Below are 25,563 nucleotides of genomic sequence, written 5' to 3' on the forward strand. Positions count from 1 at the left end.
AGACTAGGGGTCTAATCGGAGCTGTAGCCACCAGCCTACGCCAGAGCCACAGCAACGCAGGATCTGAGCCTCATCTGCGACCTACACCACAGCTCACGGCAACGCCGGATCCTTAACCCACTGAGCAAGGGCAGGGACCGAACCCGCAACCTCATGGTTCCCAGTCGGATTCGTTAACCACTGCGCCACGACAGGAACTCCTAGTGGTTCTTGTTGTACTTGTACTTCAAGTATTGTATAGCTTTTAAAAAATATATACAAATGCTATAATTTTCTCTTTCCCTTGTTTCTCTAACACAAGGATTTCAGAGAAGACTTTTTCTATACTATTATCAAAGTACACAATATTTCAGTGACACTCCTCTTCTTTATTTGGAGGGGCCTCTGAGCCAGTAGGAGTGTAGCTTTTTCCTCTTACTGGCTAGAAGATGGGATTGTAGAGAGAAGCCATTGATCCTTGAGGCTGAGGAAAATCAGACACTAGGTAAACAGTCAGACAATAAGAAAAAAAATCTGTGCTAAAATGTATTTTTAAATGTCACAATGATGAAATAATATTAATTATTTATACTCCTCTAGAAACAGAACTAGGCCTTCTGTGACAATTACAAATACATATATCACTTGGGGCTAAGAAAAATTTCATGGCGAAAGATACATAAGGCAATAGTAATAATCAAAATAGGGAACTCTAGAATAGCTGGGGGAGGAACTTGGCAGACCTCCCCAGTGAAACAACCCTTTAACTGGTGAAAATGATGAAAACATTCACATACTCAACCATTTAAATATCTCTGGAAATTGTTCTAAGGACATACCACAGATGGAGAAACATTTATTTAAGAAATCTACTAAGTCTTGCTAAGTGAAGTGAGAGCTATGGCATTTCAGCCAGAACTTGCTCCCTCCTCCTACCCCACCCCTGCTCCTTGTTCCAGAAGCTTTATTCCAGGTGGTTTTGGACAAGAAGATAGGCTCTCACTCTCCTGCCAGTTATCCTAGGACTACAGTTTCACCTTAAAAGGTCAAGCCATCAGCACCTGTAAATTCTTCCCAGTTCCATGTTGCAGAAGCAGTATTCCAGGTGGGCACAGCCAAGAAAGGAACTCGTTTCTCCTGCTCAGTCTCCATTTGTAGGACAGAAGCTCCATCCCAGGCATGGAGTGTCAAGAATATAGAGGCTCTAATTGTTCCTGCCCCAGCTTACTTGTAAGTTTCACGTTAGGAGGGGCACACTGAGAAGACCCGGATTTGTCGTCTTCCTCCAATGCCTACTCATAGAATGGGAGTATCACTCAGGTAGAAGTGGGCCACTGTGTCTTCACCCAGCTGGGTTGCACAGAGCCTCTGCTTGGGGTAGATGCACAGGATGAAGAGCTCTATAGCTCTGCCTGAGGTGGCTGTTCAGAGCAAGGCTTAGAGAAGTTCCATGGGTAAAGGTCTTTTGAAAATCATGGTAATCTTGGTCACTAGGAACTCTGAGGGGTCAGGTAGGTCTATGATACTTACAGCAGTGAGGGAGATGGCAGACCTGCCAGAAGTTTAACAGAAAGAATGGGGATAGAGAAAGCCAGGGGGATCTGGATGGTTGTGCACCTTTCCTGGGATACATACTCAGGGATAATTCGAGTATGAGATATGGAAGATTTGAAAGTATTCCCAAGCTACTCATATATCCATCAGTAAGGGGAAGAGCCTGTTGGCTCGGGGGCTTAAGTACAACCTCTTAGCTGACTGAACAATAAGCTCCTTTTAGCCAGGGGATCCTCCTAGGAAACCAGGCTTAAAACTAAAACCAAATATATCCTTAGTGGCTGGAGGACTGTGCATATTCCCAAGGTTGCACCTGCTCAGGTGTGACAGGAGAGGCAACTTCCAAACACTGGCCCCTCGCTGAATGTGAGGCAAAATCTTAGACTCCCTGAACTGTGAAAGCAGCTTCTAAGTCATATAAATCCAACAGATAAAGGCTAAAATTAACTGACCAAGGGGGCTGAAGTACAGTAGTTGAGCAAAAAGTGGCTTATACTGATCCAGGATCAGCACCTAGGAAGACAGGCTAAAAGGTAAAAAGTGTAAAATTATCTTTTCTTTTCAGGGCTGCACCTGTGGCATATGGAGATTCCCCAGCTAAGGGTTAAATCAGACTTGCAGCTACCGGCCTACGACACAGCCACAGCCACAGCGGGTCAGAGCTGGAACTGTGACCCACACCACTGCTCACGGCAATGCCAGATCCTTAACCCACTGAGCGATGCCAGGGATTGTAAAAATACGTTCTAGAATTAATTCATCCCAAGTCATTAAACAAATAAACAAATGAGCAAACACAAAGAAGTACCCTGCTGGTGGTCAGGGAGGGGAGAGTAGTATCCAGACTTGCTACAATCCATTATCTAAAATGTTCAGTTTTCCAGTATGGAAGTTCCTCAAAAAACTAAAAATAGAACTACTATATGATTCAGCAATCCCACTCCTGGACAAAACAATGATTCAAAGGGATACATGCACCCCTATGTGTTCATAGCCACACTGTTCACAATAGCCAAGCCATGGAAATAACCTAAATGTCCATCAACAGAAGACTAGATTAAGAAAATGTGGTATACATAAACAATGGGATACTACTGAGCTATAAAAAAGAATGAAATAATGCCATCTGCAGCAACGTGGATGGAACTAGAGATTCTCATACCAAATGAAGTTAAGTCAGGAAAAAAAAGGCAAATACTGTATGATATCATTTATATGTGGAATCTAAAATATGACACAGATGAACCTATCTACAAAACAGAAACAGACTCACAGAGAATAGACTTGTGGTTTTCAGTGGGGAGGGAGAAGGAGTGGGATAGGCTGGGAGTTTGGGGTTTGTAGGTGCAAACTATTATATTTAGAATGAATAAACAGCAGGACCCTACTGTATAGCACAGGGAACTATACTCAATTTCTTGAGATAGACCATGATGGGAAATATAAAAAAATAATGTATATATGTATAACTGAAATTTGGCACAGCATCATAAATCACATAATAAGAAAATATTGAAATTATGTATATTTATATTTCAACGTTTCATACTCAAGCTTTTCCACATTTGGGATTATCTATCCACTGATATACATCTATATAAAATACTTGAAAGTACAGTCATCTAAATGAAATTCACTACAGGGGCTCAGCAATGAATCTGAGTTACCAAAAGGAAGAATCCACATATTTAAAGATAGATCAATAAAGATTATGCAATCAAAATGGAAGAAATAAAAATGAAGATAAAAAATAACGTCAGAGAAATATGGGACATCATGAAGTGTACCAACATAATGTATGATGGGATTACTGGAAAAAAGAATAGGACAGAAAAATATTTAAAGAAATAATGATTGAAAATTTCCCAACTTTGATGAAAAAACACTGATGTACACATCAGTGAGTTCTAGGTAGGATAAATGACAAAAGATTCATTCACATTCAGGTTCATTATAATGGAAATGTTGAAAGTCTAAGAGAAAGAGAAAGTCTTAAAAGCCACAAGAGCCACATGAGGCAAGAGCCACAATAAGATTAACAGTTGATGTTTGTTCAGAAATAATGGAGGTCAAGGCAGTAAGATGAGATTAGAAGTGCTGAAAGAAATAGAACATCTACCAAGAATCCTGTAGCCAAGAAAACCTATTTTTCAAAAGTGGAAGTGAAAGAAATATCCAGGTAAACAAAAATTTGATATTTTATTGCTAGTACACCTGCCTTATAAGAACTTCTAAAAGTTCTTCAATCTGAAGAGAAGTGACAGCAGGCAGTAATTTGAATCTATACACACACACACACCAAGAGATCCAATAAAGGTAATTATATAGGTAATGATAAAAGAGTGTAATCACATATGTCTTTTTCCTTCTTAACTGATTTAGAAAGCCATTGCATACCACAATCTATAAAATTGTATTGATGGGCCTATAACATATAGAATTGTAATATACTTGACAATAAAGAAATGAATGAAGCTATATTGGAGAAAGGGAATGGCTCCAGATGGTAACTTGAATTCATAAAAAAAAATGAAGAGAGACAGAGGTGGAAAATTATAAGCTTAATTAAAAAAAAAAAAAAAACCTCTATTCCAAAGGCAATAGTCTTCATCTATTAACCCCAAGTTCCCAATCCATCTTGCTCCCTCCTCCTTGGCAACCACAAGTCTATTCTTCAAGTCCATGATTTTCTTTTCTATGGAAAGGTTCATTTGTGCCATATATTAGATTCCAGATATAAGTGACATCATATGGTATTTGTCTTTCTCTTTCTGGCTTCTAGTTCCATCCATCTTGCTGCAAATGGCACTATTTTGTTCTTTTTTTATGGAATTATATGTAGTCACTTATGATGGAGCATGATAATGTGAGAAAAAAGAATGTATACATGTATGTGTAACTGGGTCATCATGCTGTACAGTAGAAAATTGAGGAGTTCCCGTCGTGGCGCAGTGGTTAACGAATCCGACTAGGAACCATGAGGTTGCGGGTTTGGTCCCTGCCCTTGCTCAGTGGGTTAATGATCCAGCGTTGCCGTGAGCTGTGATGTAGGTTGCAGACGTGGCTCGGATCCAGCATTGCTGTGGCTCTGGCGTAGGCCAGCGGCTACAGCTCTGATTCGACCCCTAGCCTGGGAACCTCCATATGCCACAGGAACGGCCCAAGAAATGGCAAAAAAGACAAAAAAAAAAAGAAAAAAAAGAAAATTGACAGAACACTGTAAACCAGCTATAACAAAAATAAAAATCATTATTTAAAAAAAAACCTTCTAACTATATTTGAGCTTTTCTGTCTTCACTTCTTAAAAAGACGGAAGTTTTTATAAAACAATAATTATAACAATGTATTTTTGAGTTTGAAATATATATATATATACATATATATAAAATATGAATCACAGTAACACAAAAAGGAGGAAGAGAGCTATGTATGAGCAAAGTTTCTATATCTACTAGAATTTATTGTAAATACAAGGTAGATTCTGAAAATTAGAGATTTTGGATTGAATAACTTTCCTTATTTAGGCTTATTTCCCCCTCCAATTGGTATTCTATTCTTGGTACTCCTTGTGTTTGAAATCTTTTAAGCAAATTAATATGACTTCTGGAACAAATTTTGTTTCAGCTGGTTCCCATATTAAGTATTCTGCTTCATTTCCCTTCCCCTTAAAAATACTATATAAATAATAGAACATACCATGATACATGCAAAGGTATACATTGAAATGCATACTCTATTTTGTACCATGAGGTGATTAGCCACACAACTCACCTGATATTTATTCTCTAATGCTACCAATATTGGCATAAAGATGCATTCATTTATGCATATGTTCCAGAACTGCACATCTCCACTGGGATAAAAGCAGTTATTAGTTTGGGAATCATTTAAGTTGAATGCATCAAAATAACTATTTCATGGCTCATTGAATACCCTAGCATCTTTTTAAAAGGAGCATACCTATGCATGGGTGTCTATAGTGGAAGGTGCAAAGTAATAATTAATGGTTCATAATTACACAAACACACAGCATTGTACATTTTAATATATAACAATATATTATTTAGGAATATAAATCATTTATGTTTATATGGTTCTATATGTTCATAAATAATATAAAGCTTTAAACAGTGGCATGTATGTATATATCTGTGCACACATGTTCATACATGTACACATACACACAACATTCTGCCTTGAAGCATAATAGATGTACTTTGGGTGCTGAGAAACATGGATGTGTTCCAGGCATAAGTTGCTCACAATTTGGCAGAGCTGTTAATTACACAGGTGTAAGAATCAGACTGTCTGTATTCAGCTCTGCCATTTGTTAGATGTGGACTTGGTATCTATAAACTATAATAATATTGTCTCCTTCACAATGTACTTGTGAGGATTAAATGCCTTCTTAATGCACATAAAGTTCAAGACAGCACCAGGCAAATAGCTAGTGTTCAATAAATTTTAACTGTCATTATTGATCTTTTGATTCCACTCTTTCGGGAGATGAAAGTTTCTTTCATATCTGGGACATATCTTCAACTTAGATTATGCTTCTCATCTAAGAGAAGATCTTCAAAATATGTTCATAATTTTAACGTGTCCATAAGTGTCACACCTATATTTGTTATCCTCTGAGTGTTTGCAAATTTTAATATACAACTCACAGTATGTTGTGGATCTTACCCGGGTGATGGTTGATTCCCGGGAATGACAGGTGTGTATATTGTTTTTCATGGACCTCTTGTGTGTTGTATAAATAAAGTTAGGGGTATGATGATGACACAGACTATTTTTAGAACTCCTGTGTGTTCTGCCTGGTCTCTCCCTGTTCCTTTTGTCTCTTTTGTTCACTGTTAATGTCTGTAACACCTAGAAGAGAACCTGGTACACAGTATCACAAATTAGTGTATATATAGCATCTCATAATCTAAAACCATTCATCTACTTCCCAGTATCTACAAAAGTTTGTTGATTTTATTCTTTTTTATATTATAGTTGATTTACAATATTATGTCAGTTTCTGCTGTATAGCAAAGTGTTTAGCTATACCCAGTTATACACTTACTTTTTAATTTTTTGTACTTTTTATTTTATAATTTTTTATTGTTATTTCCCCAATACAATTTTTTTTCTACTGTACAGCATGGTGACTCAGTTACGCACACTTACATACATTCTTTATTTCATATTATCCTCCGACATATTCCATAACAAGTGATCAGATATAGTTTCCTGTGCTGTACAGCAGGACCTCATTGCTTATCCACTCCAAATACAATAGTTTGCATCTACTAACCCCAAACTCCCAATCCATCCCATGCCCTCCCCCTCGGCAACCACAAGTCTCTCCTCCATGTCCATGAGTTTGTTTCTTTTCTGTAGATGTGTTCATTTGGGCCATGTATTAGAGTCTAGTTATGAGCGATATCATGTGGTATTTGTCTTTCTCTTTCCGACTTAAAGCACATTTATGAAACTATTCTTAAAATATGCTTGATGGCTGTTAAATTGAAAAGTTTATTATTATCCAAACATCCCCTCTCTTTGCTTTTTGTGTATGGAGATACTATTTTATATGCCTTTCAAATCTGGTGCCATCACTTCTTTCATTAAAAATCCCCCTCATCTATGAAGACCAGCTCCAGACTCTACTCCATCCACTTTAGTCACATGCTGTAACCTCTCTCTTCTGCATGACCCTGTCTTAATAGATCCCAGCAGGGCCATGTAGCCATTTTTATATTCTAGTGTAGTTATTTGTGTATGCTGTGACTCCCTTCAGGGTAGGAGCTTTGTCTGCTTTACTGTTTGTACTCTCCATAGTGCATAGTGCATATAGGAAGACAGCAAATATTGGGCAACAGTAAATATTTAAGAAGACCTATTCAGTGAAAGCTGACCTTTCTTCCTATGTTCTTTAAAAATATTTGATAAATGAATGATTAAGCAAATTCACAATTTGAGCAACATGGTGCTACAGAACATGCTCTGGCCTTAGTATTGGATAGACTGGATTAAAATCCAGACTGTGCAACTTTAGGATGACAGCACCCTCCTTCCAAGAGCCTTGGTTTTCTGTTTGAAAGTAGGAATAATTGATTCACATCGTGGCATTAAGAAATATAACATATTGGAGGGAATCGAGGGCTTGTAGCCAAAGTGTTTGGACTGGAGAGTGTTATCAAAAGTGAGCTTCTTGCTTTCTTGTAAAATTGCTACTTAAATAAAAGATGACTTGTTCTCAAAGGTTTCACTAGCTTTTGTTGTTGTTTTAGCTCTGACTCTATCCATCTTCTCTGAATGGGTCCAGCAAACTCCTGCAACCCCTGGCCACTAGAGATGTTAGGGGCCCAGCTATGCTTCTCTTTCTAGCTGGACTCTGGCAAGTATATATTTGTTTGCAGTGGTGGCTATAAACTACTGCTTTCCTTCTGTTCTTCATGAATACTTTCAGGACACAAATTTTGCTTAGTGTCTTCTGTTTTGCTTTGTTTTATCTATAGCATGCAGCATTACAGCCACTACTCTCTCCCTTTTGCAGAATGCCTTCCCACTCATTATTTCATTTGGTACCTTTGACAAGTCTATGAGCATGGTGGGACAGGGGGCCAGTGCCATCATGTGCCTTTTGCAAATGAGGAAATAAAGCCTCCGCATTTCAGGAGTCTGCTGAAGATCACATAGCTTAAAAGTTGGACTAGAAGTCTAGCAAACACAAGCCACCTGTCTCCAGATCTGGTGCCCTCTCTATTCTACTCTCCTTCCCCTAGAAGCCGAGGCAAACTCGGACATCCTTCATCCTAACCATCTCCTCCTTTCTTCTCTGCAGAGGCGTCCATCTTGAGCTACGACGGCAGCATGTACATGAAAGTCATCATGCCCATGGTCATGCACACTGAGGCAGAAGACGTGTCCTTCCGGTTCATGTCCCAGCGAGCTTATGGGCTGCTGGTGGCTACTACCTCCAGGGACTCTGCTGACACCCTGCGTTTGGAGCTGGATGGCGGGCGCGTCAAGCTCATGGTTAACTTAGGTATCGTATAAAGTACCCTCTGCCACTCCATTTGGGCTTGTCTTCCCTTTTCTGATTTCCATTGGTTTGATTGAATTCTTTGTTTGTTTTCTGAAAGTTAGCTGCTCACCTCTTGTTTAATAGACCAAGGATAAAACCCAACAGCAACAAACACCTTCTCCTTGTTCCTGCATGAGGTTTTGATGTCGATTTCTGGTTTTTGACAGTGGTGGTTTCGTTACTAGAAGATTTGTTTTCTAAGTTTCCTTTCTTGGTTTTTTGGAATCGTTTAGCTTTGTGTAAAACACGCTACTTTGGTCCATCTTTTGATCAATCACATTCCCATTAAGTCCAAGTCCTTGGTCACCACTCAAAACAGTCAAAGCAGAGGACAGGGACAGGACAGGAGGTGGGAGCAAAATGGGAGGGTGTTGTTGGGGAGAACGAAGCCATGTGAGTAGGATGAGAAGTACTTTGTTACTAGCTCCACGAGAGCTATTCAAATGGGAAATTCTGGTGGCCTTGATGACACTGGTATATCCTTATACTTTCTCCTAGTGGGGAGCACATTGCTTAGTTCTCTTGTCCATTGGAGAAAAAAATGCTCTAAGCTTAGAGTTTCTAGCATAGGAAGAACTTTGTGACTCCCAATATGTATCTTCTTCCTTCCTGACTTTCCTAACCTCATAAAGCAGTCCTTTTTATAAAGAATATTATGTCACATTGTAATCATGTAATACATATTAATTTCTCCTTAGTTTGAAAAATGATGACAATTTCAAGTTTGTAGCTTTATTAATAGAAGACTGTTCTTCCACTGCAATTACTTAAAACAAACACTTTGGAAGTGCCCCTTTTATGGCCTTGCATTCTCTTGGGCTGCTGACCTTCTTGACTGGATTCTAATCAGTCTTCTATGGATAATGGGGACCTCTTGGTTTTTGGAAGGAACTGTTTCTGATGATTCTGTTCAGTAGAAGGTTAAATCCCTGTGTTGATAGGATTAGTGATATTAGTGAGTTCAAACTTCTAAGCCTCTGATTTGTTTGAGTATGTAGGTTGAGTTTAGATACACAGCTCCTTTATAAAGATGTCAGAGGAGTGGCTTTTTGGAGGCATAGGGAAGACATGATGGAGAAATGTATATATTCATGATGATTTAAAACCCTTGATGGCCTGTTGGGAAGATGAGAAATCCATACCAGTCTTATCTACTGTCAGGTCAGCTGGTCAAACTTGAAAAAAAAATGCCTACACTACAATCCTGAAAATCTCTAGACACAGAAGACTGTTTTGAGCAGTGGCTTGTTTAGTTGTGTCTCTTGTTCCCCCAATTTGCAGCTTTTACAACACTGTGCTCTTTTGCTTTTCCAGTCACCTTTGATTTCTATTGTCAGTATGTCTCCTCGTTTTGCTTTTGTTTGTGTATGTGTGTGTTTGGTTATTTTGGATTTTGTTTTCCTCTTTGCTGGATCTTTGTGGATGTTCTTGAGTTTCCAGTCCTCCCCACCATCAGCCATGGTAAATCAAAAGATGGTATTCAACCCTTCAAAGGCCCAAAGCCTGCGGCCCGCATAGCAAACAGCCTTGAGAACAGAGCGTACTGAGCAGCCTGCAGGGGTTGACATTCCCCTGTCCCATTCCCCTTCCCCTCCCTGCATCACCCTCCCCACCTGAAACCCTCCCCACTTGAAGCCCTCCCCACCTGAAACAAACCAACCAGAGTGTATACCTGAAACGAACCACTAGTAACTGACTGTCAATTTCCTGAAAAACAACAGAAGAAATAATCAAAAGTAACCCCTCTCCAAATAAAAATCAAAACAAATGAGACCCCCTAACTAGGTCACAGAAAGGAAGGTGGAGTCAGTTTTTAACTCTGCATCTGTTTCAAGGTAAGAGAGAGCCAAAGATAGAGGGAATAGTTAGCTCTGTGATGTCTTGTGGAAATGCACACTGCCTTTAAAAAGACAACTGTTTTCCCTTTTTAGATGTTCTTTTGTAAGATTAGAAAGCCAACTGTGACAGGTCTCACATCTTAGAAGGAAAAATGGGGGTGGAGGGAGATAAAAGGGGATGAAGAAAGAGAGATGAATAGATTCTCGGTCTCTCTTACACACACACGTGCATGTGCACATAGTCACAGACCCCAAGTGTATTCCTAGAAGCAATATTTTTCCATTTCAAATTTTCACCAGAATCTGGGCTATGTGCCTTTCCGAAAGGCTCTGCCTTTGTCTCTTGGCTACTTTCTGCCCACAGTCAGTGTAACTCCTCCTAAGTTGAGGCATTTTAGGCAAAAGAGAGTGAGTCTCCCTAAAGAGAAACTCCATGCTTCTTTAGAAACAATGGTGACTTCTTTTTTTTTCCCTGAAGGGTATCGTTCAGCACAGTTACAGGTTTGAATGAACTTTCTTTCAAACCTGACCTGGAAAACTGACCTTAAATTCATTGTACTTGTGTTTACACAACTCTTCATACTCATGCTTTGTTTGAAGGTTTTCCTTCCACCCCCCTCTTCAGAATATACCCCTTCATAGCCCTTTCTTTCTCCCTGTCGTGATTTCGTTCCCCTTTTCTTGGTTACAGTAGAAAACATCTCCAAGCAGTGTGCAGATTCCCATACACAGTCCCCAAAGCTAACTTCAGGCGGTCCTTAAGTTGTGTCTCTTTTCCACCCCAGGCACAAATGACATTCCAATTTATTTCAAATTGTTCACACATATAAGCTCATGATGTAAGCGTCTGGTTTGTATTTTTCTGATGTAGTGTAACTCCCAAGTATCAAAGAAACTAGGCTTTTCCAAGGGCCTGCCTGTCTGAAGATAGCCAGCTGTAGTAATAGCTGGCATGAGCAATGCCCAGCAAAATGCAGCACATTTTTAAAAGCTGTGAGATTAGCTATTGACGAGTCGTATTTTCACCTCCAAGAATTAAAAGGTATAGTGACTTTTATTATTACAATATTTTTAAATATTTTAAAACCTCATCTTATTTTAACCTCACGGTAACTCCGTGAGAGAAATCAAGACAGGGTTATTATGCTTGCTTTATAGATGCACAACAAAGAAAGACCTATGGGTGTCCGAAACTAACATTGAACGTTGGTAGCAGATGTGGAACTAGAACCCATGTTTCTCAACTCCCAGATCATCCTGGGTTATCTATTACCTGCACAAGTCAATACTGTGGATCCCTGGTGTGACAGACATAATGACTTCTAACTGCTTTCATGATGGTCACCTTTTAAACATGCACAGAAGGAATCTTTTTCCTTAGCACTTGGTTTGAATTGATCCACATAGCAGAACAGTCCCATCAGTGTTGGTCCAGACGCATTCATGGCCCTATGGACTCCCAGCAGTATACAGGCAACCCTCCTTTGGTGGTGGAGACTGGTAGGCAGTGTCATACAGTTTAGCTAATTGCATTCCGATCCTCCAGATGTTCTCTTCTTGGAAACATGGACTTGCTGACAGCTGTTGACTGTGTGCATCACACACAGCTCCTAGAAACATTTACCTCTTCCATGCTCAACCCAAATCTCATCAAGGTGGAAAATAATAATTTCTCCTTATTTACTAAATGAAACAAAAAGTGAAACAGAATGAAACACTCACGTACAATCCCCCCCCCATCCGATATCAAGGCTCAGACAGAGAGAGAACTTTGGCAGCTCCTGGAGATCTAAAGGAAATAGCTGTTCCTCTGAGTCAGTTTTCACTAAAATATACTTCCTCACTATCAAGACTGCCCTCTCAGATCCAAGGAACATGGGGCTGGGATAGGTTGTTCTCCTCAAGTGACTTATTCTTTCAGTAAAATAAAAAAATATAATTTTTGACATTTCAGCTTAACATGTCTAATTGCTGCTGACTTGAACGCTTAAGTCCCTAACCAGTTTTTTAAAAAAAAGTTCCGTTATTCACATATTTAATTCTGAAAAATAAAAAGCCTATATTTGAGTTAAGAAAAAAAAAAGAAAGTTCCAAGTCCTCACGTTGGCTTAAAGGCACCAATCCATTCATGGAACCATTTGGATGAACCCAGAAGGACAAGCCCCACCCAACATCTCTGCCTTGACCAGGTCCTTTACTGAGGATCAATCCTCAGCAGCACAAAAACCAAAGCAGAAAACGCTTTTTGTTTAAAGTTCTCGGGTTCGTTGCCTTAGGCTCATTCTCTCTCCCTCCCTGAAGCTTGTCCTTACACCTGTCCCCCTCTTGTTTGAATTCATCAGGAAGGAGCATGTCTCCAGCTCGGGGTGATGGTTGGTGCAGCCGTAGCTGAGGCCCCGCTTCTTCCTCCCTCCCTGCCCTCCCCTTTCCCGGTCCCATCAGGGGCATGGTCTCCTCTGTCTGGTGATCGTACCACTTGCTCCAGGGCTGTTTGCTCCCACTTTTCTGTTGCGGTTGACGACACATGACAAACCTAACCGCATGAAACCAAACCCAGATTTTTCTCAAGAGATGTTCTTCTGGGGAACAAATAAGCTTCCCATCCCCTTCCTCAGAATGATTGGGTGTTATAAATTGCTCCTATCTGGATTCACATAGTTTTCTTCTGCCCTATCATTTGCCACTGGTTTCTTTCTCGTTTGCTTAAGAGGGTTTTCTTTGGGAAATTCAAATAGTGGCATTATCTTCCACACACCCTCCAAAACTATTGAGTTAACCTTAGGCAGAAGAAGAGCACAGTTTCTAAATGTATTTTTTTCCTGTACTTTTCTCCCCCTTTCTTTAACTTTTACTTCTACCTTTTACTATCTGGCTTTAAACAAATTCTTATAGGAATTCCCAGCCTTGTAAACCAAACTTAGCTTCACCTGGGCAGCTTGGTAACAATTAACCTGAGACATTGCTCTGACCATTCTGCCCCATGCCCTCCTAACACCCATTGACTCTACTCAAGACCTTTTATGCTATGTGTCCGTAATCCCGAACAAATATTAATAATAAAAGGATAGAGGCTGATCTTGGCACGAAATATGTTCCCTGGTAACCAGCACTGGAAAATTAGCCACCCTTTATTTCCTCTTTCCCATTAAAAAAAAAAAAAAAAAATTCTTGGAGATGCAAGATCCCAGAGTGAAATAGGTAGCATGTCAAAGGCACCCAAGATCTCCTCCCCATGTGCCTGTCTCGCCTTCTCCTCGAATGCTGTAGGCGCTTGATTCAGTCTGAGCATTCAGGCAGGAAGACGGAGACGGGCTTCATGAGTGGGTTGGCCTGGGGGCCTTTGAAACTATAGCAGAGACCCCAATTAGTTGTGATAACATCATAGAGCTCCTTTTACCAATCACCCTGCCCCACCTCTCTAAAATCTGGGATGGGTGTTTGTGCGGTTAGCTGTTTGCAAGTGGCCATTTTATGACAGGAAATGACCAGGTGGTGTTAACCCTTTCCTTATCTCTGAGGATGATGGCTGGTCTGCCAATCTAAATTTCTGCAGCATTGGGGGCCCGAGCTAAGGAGAGAGGGAGGAGGGAGATTGGTTTTAGAAAAAGAGAAAGGGTTAAATACTGCACTGAGAAACTTCATGGACCAATTTTTTTTTTTTTTTTTAATTATATGACTTGTCAGACTGGTGATAGATCTTTGGAAAACGCAAACGAAAATTGTGTTGATGCTACTTTTAAAGATAAATTTTAAGAAAACCAATTGCAGAGGGAAACAAAACATAACCTGCATTTGATGGGGAAATTTTTGCAGTATTTTCCAAGTTTCACAAAATGAATATTTCAAAGTCCAGGTTTGAAATACTTTATGTAAATGAAGAGGTTTTTGAAAGACAAACAAAAGAGGCATACTTGGTGTCTATTGTGGATATATATGTATACCAGTATATATCTCTATACATATGTGTATATATATGTGTGTGTGTGTATATATATGTATCCAACTTTACTGAACAATATACTGTACATATACACCCACCCTTTAACTTGTGCATACTGTATATATATAAAATGGCCACATTTCTTGCGTGTGTCTGTCCCCGGAAGGGTGGACTGATTGTTTTTGGATGTCTGCAGCTGTTACCTTGAAGGATGCAATTTCATCTTTCATTTATTTTTCCCCATCTAGACTGTATCAGGATAAACTGTAACTCCAGTAAGTTTTCCCTCAAGTTTCATTTTGTTCTTTACAAAAGAAAACTGACTTTATTTTGTTTACTGTTTTATGAGCTGTTTTTTATTTGAATTATTTTATTTTTTGACGATGGAGTTGGGGGGCACTGGGGTTGGCAAGCTACAGGGCGGGGTGATGGTAATGAGCTGGGGTGTGGTTTCTGAATTGAGGCAGGTCCACTCTTCTTTCCTTGCATTTGCTGTGTATGCAGAAAAGGAGGAAAGGGCACCTGGATAATGAAATAGCTTGAAAATGAATTGAAATGGTAATTTGTTGTTTGGGAAAATAGCTCTCAGGGGTGGACCAAAAGTATTAGAGCAATCAGAATGCACTTCTCCACTACCAAAAGCTTCAGAAAATAAAACCAAAGTTCGTGACCTCAAGGTGACTGCCAACTCAACATTTCTTTCCTGGCATTTATTGCTGTAGGTTTTTTGGTTTGTTTATTTTTGAGGAGGGTGAGCCAAGCAATTCTTTTGGTAATAATTCAGCATTGTAACCAAAGCCTTGATACACATTCTGGCTTTTCTGAGTAAAGAATGGCAGACAATTATTTTTACTTTCTCCCATTCAAATATTTACTTCTTGAAGAAGAGTCTTAATGAGGAACAGGCTGGCTACTGCTCACATGTTTCTTCCTCTGTCTCAAAAATGCATGTTAACTGGAGTCATGAAGTAAGGGAAGAGGAAAAGAAAGAGGAAAGATGAACATGAGGGAAAGAATAGACCCAGATGATAAAAGGAAGAAAGGCAAAATAGACTTTGAATCCAATAGCCTGTTATATTAATTAAGACAATTAAAAACTATTAAGCAACTAGAATAATTTATCATGGTAATTAGCTATCGCAGGCAATCCCAACATTTCAATAGCGCAACAAAAAGGGTTTCATTCTTTTTCAGGCAAAGACCAGGGCCAGCTGGGTAGCTCTCCTGATCAGCTCTCTTCAAAGAAGTAATTCAGGCACTTCTGGTTGTATCCAAGGAGAAGAGAGCAAGCTTGGATAGTTCCATAGTACATTTTATTGCCTTGCCTGAAAAGGCCATATATCACTTCTGCCCATGTTTCGTTAGACATGGTTCCATCTTGAATATAGCCTTCCTGTGGACCAGACCAGGAAGGCAAAATTGGATTGATTGAGCAACTAACACACCTAATTCTGAGTATTATCTCCTCATTTTTTGCTTCTTTCCTTGCTAGGGTTTTTCTGTACCAATAGATTCAGAAAAAAAAAAAAAATAGTATTTTACATTTCATTTACTTGTTTATTCCGTCCTTTAAAAAATTTTAAAGGTGTTAGCTGGTTTAACCATCTTTCTTGGGAGATGTATTATCAATATGACAAACTAATAAAGCCCAAATCCACTTCCTGGGTGGCAAATGTTCCATATAAATTAACAACAACAACAACAAAAAGAAATGTAAAAAAAATGATATAAACAACAACCTCCTAAAGTAGGGTACCTTCTTCTTGTCTTGGCATCACTTTCAGCTAATTTAAGCTAGAAATTTCTCATATTTATATCATTTTAAGTCTAATTGAAATATTCTTTTTCTCCAAAGTCTGACATTTTCTCTTTCTTTGAGTAACTTTATTGAGGTATACTTTCTATACCACAAAATTCACCCATTTTAAGCCTACAAAGCAGTTTTTTTAATTAAATTTCTAAAGTTGTCCCGGTATCACCACAGTCACATTTTAGGGCTTTTCCACCACCCCTTCTCTCCTTTTGCAGTTAATTCATGAACATACCCATAGCTCTAGACAATTGTTGATCTGCTTTCCTCATAAATTTGCCTTTCTGAACATTTCATATAAATGGAATCATATAGCATGTAGGCCATTCGTGTCTGACTTCCTAATTTTATAGCCTATTTATGGAAAACGTTTTCCTTTTGCATTAGTTTCCTGAAGGAAATAAAATGTAAGCTGAGTATGAGGGTGAAGAACCTTATCCCAGGTTGAATCTGGCATCTTCTGGCTTCAGAGACTTATTAGCAGAACAAAGAACCTAACTAGTTGTTTGATCAGGATATCAAGAGCTGCTTTTTGTGCTCTATCCACACTTTATCTTGCATTTAATTCCATATATTCCGTCTAATCAGCCATGAAGAGTCATCATAAGACAAGTTCTTGAATCTTTTCTCCTGGGAAGACAACGAGTCTTCTCCAGGACACAGAGGCCAGCAGATTTTCTAAGCCTGAGAAAAGATTTTCTATTCAGAGTCCCCCAAATAAGCATTGAGAGGAAACGCACACTGGAAATATATGTTCCCAACTTTAATCACCGTATAGAAAGAGTATAACTATTTAAATCTATGTTTAGGTAAAGAGCAAAGATTGGATTTTGGAAATCAATTTTGCCTTCTTATGATAAGCCTTTAACATGCAGAAGAAGTTAATTTTGGTGAAAGCATCAGCAAAAGAATACAGAGTGCCGACTAGATACACAGGGATTGAATAGGAACAAAACAAAACATGAGTTCTTCAAACTAATCTAAAAGTCTATACCTTTAGAGGTATTGACCTTTAAAGTGTTGTGGATACGTACCGAGGGCAATGTAGAGTCACAAAGTAAAAGTGGTACATTTTCTCAAAGTTAATTTTAATTGTTGATTTGGCGTAAAAACCTTGAATTGAAAGCAAAGTGATATATTATGCAGAAGAATGCAAAGAAACACGCATCTTATTTAATCTTATTTAATATATGTCTTATTCCTATTTTTTTCCTAAAACGTAAAGAATTCAAAGATATATCATTTTTATTTTATATCTTCTCTATTCCATTCCTGGCATTATTCACACCTGGGTGGAAAAGTTAGAGAAGACTAGACAACTAAATTAGGAGAAATAACAGGTACAGCTGACTAGAGTTTCTAAACCCATCTTCTCATAGACATTATATCAGAATTCAAATTCAGCCTGTTATAGAATCTCAAGTTGTCTCTAATAGATGTGCAGATTCCATATCTTACACAATTGTTCACTGTAAGAGTACAAGAAATAAGATTGATTTGCAGCCTGAGTATGAGAGGAAGAGGGTTTTACCTCTGAGCTTTGTCTCCAGCTGCCATTTCAATAGTCGTCATAGTTTTGCTCAAGTTTCAAAACAACTTTTGTTTCCCTTTAAAGGACATAGTGACTTAAGCTTTAACCAAGTTTGGAATGCCCATCGCTTGGAAAGCCAGTGAGGTAAAATTCTGAATGATGTCGTATATATATATTTTTTTTCTTGCTCATCTGCCTCAAAATATTGTTCATTCAGGGAAATGGCTATTTCCAAGGATTTGTGAGACCCTCTTTCTAATGGAAAGAAGAACCTGAAAAAGAAGACCATCTTCTAGCATGAAAAGAAAGTAACTGGACCTGATAGAGGACAGTGATCTTGAGGAGAAAGCCTTTTCCTCTTGGCTTTGTTGACTGGCCCTTCCTTCAGTAACTAATCCAGCTCCATTATGATGGTTTCCAAGAAGCAGAAACAATTTTCTAATCAGCTTTTCTGCCTTTCTCCCTTTCTTACCTTCTCTTTTCCAGTACTTTGTCTTTCCCCATAATACCTAATCTTACTACACCTGCTTCCCAAATCTTGCAAGAATACCACACCGTGAACTCTTCTCAGGCTGTTATCACTAAACATTTATTAGAGAGTGGGCAAATCAAAGTTTTTTGAATCAGGGACATTGACGGTTTGACTTCCTTGACAGAGATATTTCAAAAGATGTAGTCAGGGAATTTCCAATTTAGAATTGACTTTAAAAATTGCAGAAGAGCAGCAGAGTTGGCAGTCATCATGGTGGTTTGAACTCCAGGGTGACCTGGAGTACTTCTAAAGAAAACAGGGCTGCCTTCTGGAGAAGTTCTGGAGAAAATCACCCATTCCTACAGTTTCAGTTCCATGAGGCTGGCGATACCTAAGAGGCATGCGGTACTGAAAACAGGTACGAACTTCTTGATCTCTCGGGTGTTTGGTCAAATGAAAGTCTATAAAATGGTTTGTTGTCATTTCCCTTGTCTCACTGAGATTCTGTCCCCTGATTTCCTCGCCTCCACTTCATTCCAACCCTTTCGTTGTGTGCAGTATGAATGAATGCGGTTAACTCATATTAATTAAATATGAGTATGATGTGAATGAATATAGCAAACACAGATTACTGAATACCAGTGTGCCTTTTCTTTTCGGTCTTTTTCAAAGGCCACTTCCTCTTCATGCGGCCATTTCTTCAATTTTTTTTTAGAAAGGGGTATGTATATCACATGGAAATTATGAAGAAATGGTGAGTTTTGTGTATATGCCTGATTATTTAGGTATATGTAGACCTATCCCACCCCTTGCTTTGAACTTGAAGCTTTACTGATTTATCTTTGATAAGGTTAAGTTTTTTTCTTCTTAACATAGAGAAAATAAATAGAATGCCATTCAAAAATATACTGCTCTTAAAACACTGAAATGCCATAATGTACTTATTTGTGTCAGGAAACAGCTTTTATCATCTTATCCACTTCCGGAAGACGCTGTTGTCTTTGAATCATAGAGTTGCACAATAATATAAGAGCTGCATGAAAATAACATCACCAGGATATGGTATCTCCAAATTATACCTCTGAAGGCTTCTAGCATTTGCTAAATAATCCTTCTGGTGCATCTGCTTGCCTAGCACCTGTTTTCTGCCATTTGCCTTAGTTTCTCTGCCTTTGGATTCCAAGAAGACTCAATGCCAGTATTTTGGCAAAGTCAGCAGGGTGTGTGGGTGGTTCTTGCTTAATTTAGGCGTAGCTTGGTGAACTGCAGTTCATTTTACCAGACTTCGGGCATTCTTCTCTTTTACTGTCTTCTCTATAGTGCCAGAATAAGTGGTATCATCTTTAGTCCTGATTTATCCAGAAATTCCAGAGCAGAATTGTTTAGCTCATCCCTTTAATGTCACAACACTCACCTCAGGTCAGCCAGGAAGGCTGACTTCTTCATTATGCAATGTCTTCTGGGAAGGAAACTGTAGAACCTCTTTTGTATCCATTCTGAGATGTGCATCACCATTGCTGTCAGCCTGACCATACCACTTCTCGTCATAGAGTTTTAGTGGAGATGGAAACATCATTTACATATAGTATGTATTATTATCTATACGACTATCAGCATCATACCTGAGACTTTCTATTTCTATACCAAAATATTAGGCTGTACTTCAACTTTTATCAAAACTTGAATTTTAAAAGATAACACATAATATTATTTCTCTTTGGATTGTTTTATATTTCTTGTAACATATATAATGCCTCCCATGTAAATTTATTAATAGTATCAATAATAGGCAGATTTGAGTATTATTACTAAACTCAATAAATATGAATTCAGATGGGTTTTTTAAAAATAGTTTAAAAATTGTACAGGAAACAAAAGGCAACGTTGCAAAATTTCTCCCTTATCCCAAATTCTAGTTCACAAATTCTCTTTCTCAGAAGTAACCAAAATTATCAGTTTTTAAACAATCTTTCAGAGGTAATCTGTGAGTATAAAACATGCAGTTAAAACCAGATTTTCTTGCTCTCATTTTTCTTCCTTTTCCTTCTTGATACAATGTAACATCTTCTGAGTCCCGCCTTTTCTTCACAGAATGTCTTAGGGACTATTCTATATAAGAATATAAAGATTTACTTTGTTCTTTTTAATGGCCACATAATATGACGTTTTATAGAGCTATTATATTTGATTAAATCAGCCCCCACTGATACACATTTAGATTTTTGTCAATATCTTACTACTACTCTAAGTAATAATATATATGTTTTTGTTCATCAGTCTTATGTATTCATATGTATTCATATACAGCAGTATCTATTGGTTGAATCCCTGAAGGTAGAATTGTGGGGTCAGCAGGTAAGTGCATTACAAATATTGACAGATTTGCCAAATTGCATTCCCAAGAGGTTATACAGATTTACCTTCCTATCATCAATACAGGAATGTTTGTTTTTCTTCACCTTTGCCAAACACATGGTATTAGCAAACGTTTTATTCATTTTCTCCGGTTAGCTTTTCAAACTGTTGCTGACACGTATTTAACCAAGACCCCAGTGCCACTCAAAGATCCTTCCCTTCCATCCTTCCGTTTCTTCAGATATATGTAGGGACCATTGTCATTCAGAATTTCAGAGACTGCTTAGACCGGAAATTGTTTCATAGAAATTTACCATAGCATAGCAGCATTTGCTAATATTGTAAATCTTTTTTTAGTGAACAGGGGTGTTGTAAAAAAAATAATAATTGGCAGGATATTATAGTAATTTTATGTTATTTTCTTCCCATATTCCTGTTTATCTGTGTTGGAATCCCAGCAGAGAGAGGCATTAAAGTGCAGTTACAAAGACCAAGAAGGACTTTGGAGCCAAATAACCTGAGTTCAGCCCTTTCTACACTACTAATGAGCTGTGTGTCTGTGGACAACTTACTTTAACTCCCAGTTTCCTCAGTCGTAAAATGGGCATAATTATACTACCTCTTTTTGAGAAAGAGCAGAAGCTAGAATATAACATATATGCTAAATGTGTGGGGATGATGATGACTAGTGCTATCAGTGTAATGCAATTAAAAAGATGAACTTTTGAGAACTCTTCTTATTCAAGAATGGGTACCTGTATATTCTGAAAACTATTCTTGGTAGCTTAATAGATGCCTGTAAAATGAGCATCCTTACTTTCTTCATTACTCAGGGTGATAATAAACTCTTTTGAAGGCTATCAGAGTTACATTGGATTCTGCACCAATAACATGAGTAATCCTGTTAATGAGACCATCATGTCTTTTTTTGTTGTTCCCTCGGTACATTATGATAAACAAATACTTAATGTTAACCCAGAACTAATGAAAAGATTTGGCTTCATGAGTTCTTCTGGGTTGGTTTTGTGGACCCTGATGTCATTTTAATAAAAGCTTAATAGTGTTCTAAAATGAAAATATTATCTTTAAAATGCAGAGATATGATTCCATGGTATCTTATTTGTGACTTTAATATCTTCTAATATCAATTTTGTATAATCTAAACAGAAACTAAAAGTCACAGAACTAAGAGTTTTTGCAGCAAGGATACAGATTTCTTGCTAAGAACATTACTGTCTGGCTTTCTTGGCCCGTTTCTTTTTTGGCTTTAGAAGTTGTCAGGTTCATTCAGACCATTGTTAGAAGGGAGACTTTTTCACCAAGAGAGTCACCTTCTTCTCACGAGATCTTGTATTTTAGTTTCAACCAGTTTGTTGAAACCATAGCAAAGTCAGTATGTTAAGAGATTCACGCATATGCCACAGCCATACAAAGGCTTGTGGTTCATCTTACCAGATCCATACATGATGCCCAGAGAAGTAGAAAATTAATGACCATTTAGTGGTTAAAACTACAATACATTTCATCCCCAACTTCTGGGAATTTCCTTCGAGAGTAGGTTAGAAGAGGCACAAGCAGAGGAAGAAACTTCTCCTTCAGTGGCTTTAGCTCTAAGGCCACTTTGTCTGTGATTTCAGACTGAACCCTGGAATGCAAATCTGTCACTTTTTGGTTTGCTTCTCTTGTGTACAGGGAGCTCCTGGTAGGGAAATGTCCATCTGGATTTTAGAAAGGATAAAGGATTGGGATAGAAGAGTAGACAGAAGTGAGATTGTGAAGCATTAAATTATAAATGAGTGGCTTCCCAAGGAGAGTGTGTTTTGCCTCAACAAAGGAAGAAGCAGAGGAAATAGCAAAGGAGATGGAAAAAAAACAGGCAAGTTAAAAATACACGACCTCTTTCCAAATGAGACAGGTTGTGGGGTGGGGGGGATGCACTGGAGGTTTGGGATGGAAATGCTATAAAATTTGGTCGTGATGATCATTATACAACTATAAATGTAATAAAATTCATTGAGTAATCAAAAATAAAATTAAAAAAAGAATTTTGGCAAATGTGTATAGTCACATAATCACTATCATTATCAAATTTAGAACTGTTTTATTACCCTTGTCCCTTTTTTGTCAACTTCTGCCTTAAGGCAGTTATAGCCGCTAATGTATTTCATGATTCTGTAGTTATTTAGCTTGAGAAAGTTGTATCAATAGAATCATATAATATGTTGCCTTTGAGTCTGGCTTTTTTTTTTTCCTGCAGCATAAGACATTTGTGATCTATCCATGTTAGAAATCCTTTTCTTTATATTGCTGAATATTATCCCATTATATGGATGCATCTGGATTCATTTACTCATTCCCCAGTTGAGAGACATTTGAGTATTTTCCAGGTTGAAGTGATTACCAATAACCCGCTATTCAAATAATGTCTAAGTTTTTGTGTAAATATAGATTTTCATTTCACTTGGTTAAATACCAAGAAGTGGGTTTGGTGAGTTGTATGCTAAAGTGTATGTTTATAAGGAATTTCCAAACTTTTATCCAATATTGCTGTAATGTTTTACATTTCTATCAGCAATGAATGAGAATTCCAGATTTTGGACAATCTCTGTAATCTTCAGTAGTCAATCCTTATTTTACATCTTCTGATAGGTGCATAGTAAAATCTTATTGTGCTTTTAGTTTGCATCAATCACTAAGAATGTTGGACATAAAAAAAATACATGACCTCACAAAGTATACAGACATAAGTGAAGTTGATAGAGTTATTGAATTCTGGGAATGATTGCTAAATAAAGGAGTAAAATCTCTTAATTTCCTAAAAATAATCAAATACCTTGCCAATTTAGGAATGATCTATTGTGAACTGTCAGGCAAGAGCAGCAACATATAGACTCCTAGAACTATTTACCAATCATGGTTCAAGCCATTATACTTATTTGTGTTAAATTAGTGTATATGGTTTGGAGATATGTACATACATAGAGTGATAAATTATGTAAGCACAGCCTAGATTTTTACGCTGATGTCTGGCCACTGCAGGATTTTCATGACCTGAAGCAGCCTTGGATATACTCAAAATATAATTAAGTCACTGAGGTAATGAATTATACCCATTCCTCTACTTTATTATTTATACAAGTACTCTTAGGAATCAATAAAGAGATACAAGCCTAAAAAATGTAAACTATAAGTTTTTGTGTTGTCATTCAAAAGGAAGACTATTAAAGAATGAATTTGTTCTTCTCCCTAATAATCAGAAAGAATAAATATTACTTTCTCTGTAAAGCAGGGGATTTCAGACAAAATGAAGGTTTTCATGAAATCCAATTTGGCTAGGTTTTGGTAGTCAGAAGAATTTCATGAAGGAAGATGAATGCAGATCAGTAAATATTACATGTTGTTACTCTTCATTTAACTTATTCAGTAAACATTTACTAGGAGTTAACTGGGCTGCAGGTGTCAATGTCAGTTTTAGAGATTTATACTGTAGATTTCCAAGGAAAATGCAGAAGAAATCCTGATAGACTAGGCACACACCCACCCCTACCCATTTTCTGTTTCACTTAGAGAAATTGAAACTCAGTTATTAAGGTATTTAAAATCTAGATGAGTTTCTCATAGATTTTATTCAGTGATGGTTCATTTCAATATTCCACTCAACAAAATAATTTCTTTTTTCTTTTCTTTTTTTTTTGGGGGGGGGGAATCTATTTAGGGCCACTCCAGTGGCATGAGGAAGTTCCCAGGCTAGGGGTCGAATCTGAGCGATAGCTGCTGGCCTACGCCACAGCAATGGGGGATCCAAGCTGCGTCTGCGACCTACACCATAGCTCATGGCAACACTAGATCCTTAACCCACTGAGTGGAGCCAGGGATCAAACCGTGTCTTCATGGGTACTAGTTGGATTTGTTAACCACTGAGCCACAATGGGAACTCCAGTTTCTTTTTTCCTTGTTGGGGAATACATACCTGAGCATTGTTGAGATCCTGGATACTGGTGTACTTAACCAAGTTTTTTACCTTCTTTTGCTTTTTTCTTTTGGCTGACCTCCTTCATGTGACAACCTGCTTAGCGTTACATAAGCTGTCAGCAGCCAATGTTTCAGGCACTGTAATTTTGAGTATAAATGTTGTTTCTGTCTTTCCTTTTACTTTTTGAAAATGTCCTTTTATACTCTGATCCATTTTAATTTGTCTAATTGCCATGGTAAGATGTACAAGGTAACAAGTTCAATAAGTATTAGCATTAGGTCACTTATGATGGAGCATGATAATGTGAGAAAAAAGAATGTATACATGTATGTTAAACTGGGTCACCATGCTGTACAGTAGAAAATTGACAGAACACTGTAAACCAGCTATAATGGAAAAAAAATCATTTTAAAAAAGTATTAGCATTAGGCAGAGTTTACATTTTGAAAACTAGGAAGGATCACTTTATCAATGAGGTGTAAGACATACAGTAACCATTGGCAAGCTGACATTACCAACCAAACTCTTTATTCTTATTTGCTGACAAGAAAAATGCATAAATGAATATACTTCTCTTTCATTATGGCATATATATATGTGTGTGTGTGTGTACATACATACATACATGTATGAATGCACACATACATACAGACACAGACCTGCTGACCTCATATGTTATTTATGAGAAGATCATAATTTGAATTAAGGAATTTCTGGAACAATTAACTACAAAGTGCAAGTCTCCCTATTGATTTAGAGCATCTTGACAAATATAGTTTTTTTTCAATTTTAGAATAAATTTGAGGGGGAAAAAAAAACTTAGAGACCAGGGATGTTATTTCTAAAAGAAATGGAGTAATATTCTGGCTGTTCTTTTGATTAAGTGACTAAAATCACAAGGTGTTCTAACTGGGAGTTTATAGGGAAGTAAATCCTTAAGGAGATGTACAAATTTTCCTTCTGAAATGGAGTTGTTTCAGAGTAAATCTGATTTTATAATATTCGTATATGAAACAGTTTTGCTGTCATCCCCAAA

The 25,563-nt window shown here is 37.8% G+C and overlaps 1 protein-coding gene across 32 annotated transcripts in view; it reads left to right on the forward strand.

The window, feature by feature from the left end:
- The window catches only part of NRXN3 (neurexin 3), a 1,647,030-nt gene that overhangs the window by 620,403 nt on the left and 1,001,064 nt on the right, over nucleotides 1-25,563 (forward strand). For 25 of the 32 annotated variants that reach the window (XM_021099958.1, XM_021099974.1, XM_021099978.1 and 22 more), the window contains 2 exons: nucleotides 8,366-8,569; nucleotides 14,635-14,661. In XM_021099958.1, the coding sequence (XP_020955617.1) occupies nucleotides 8,366-8,569; nucleotides 14,635-14,661 (231 nt within the window). The remainder of the gene's footprint in view (nucleotides 1-8,365; nucleotides 8,570-14,634; nucleotides 14,662-25,563) is intronic. The other 7 variants (XM_021099965.1, XM_021099971.1, XM_021099973.1 and 4 more) reach the window with 1 other exon arrangement.

The sequence above is a fragment of the Sus scrofa genome, chromosome 7 (genome assembly GCF_000003025.6).
Source record: "Sus scrofa isolate TJ Tabasco breed Duroc chromosome 7, Sscrofa11.1, whole genome shotgun sequence".
Classification (NCBI taxonomy): domain Eukaryota; kingdom Metazoa; phylum Chordata; class Mammalia; order Artiodactyla; family Suidae; genus Sus; species Sus scrofa.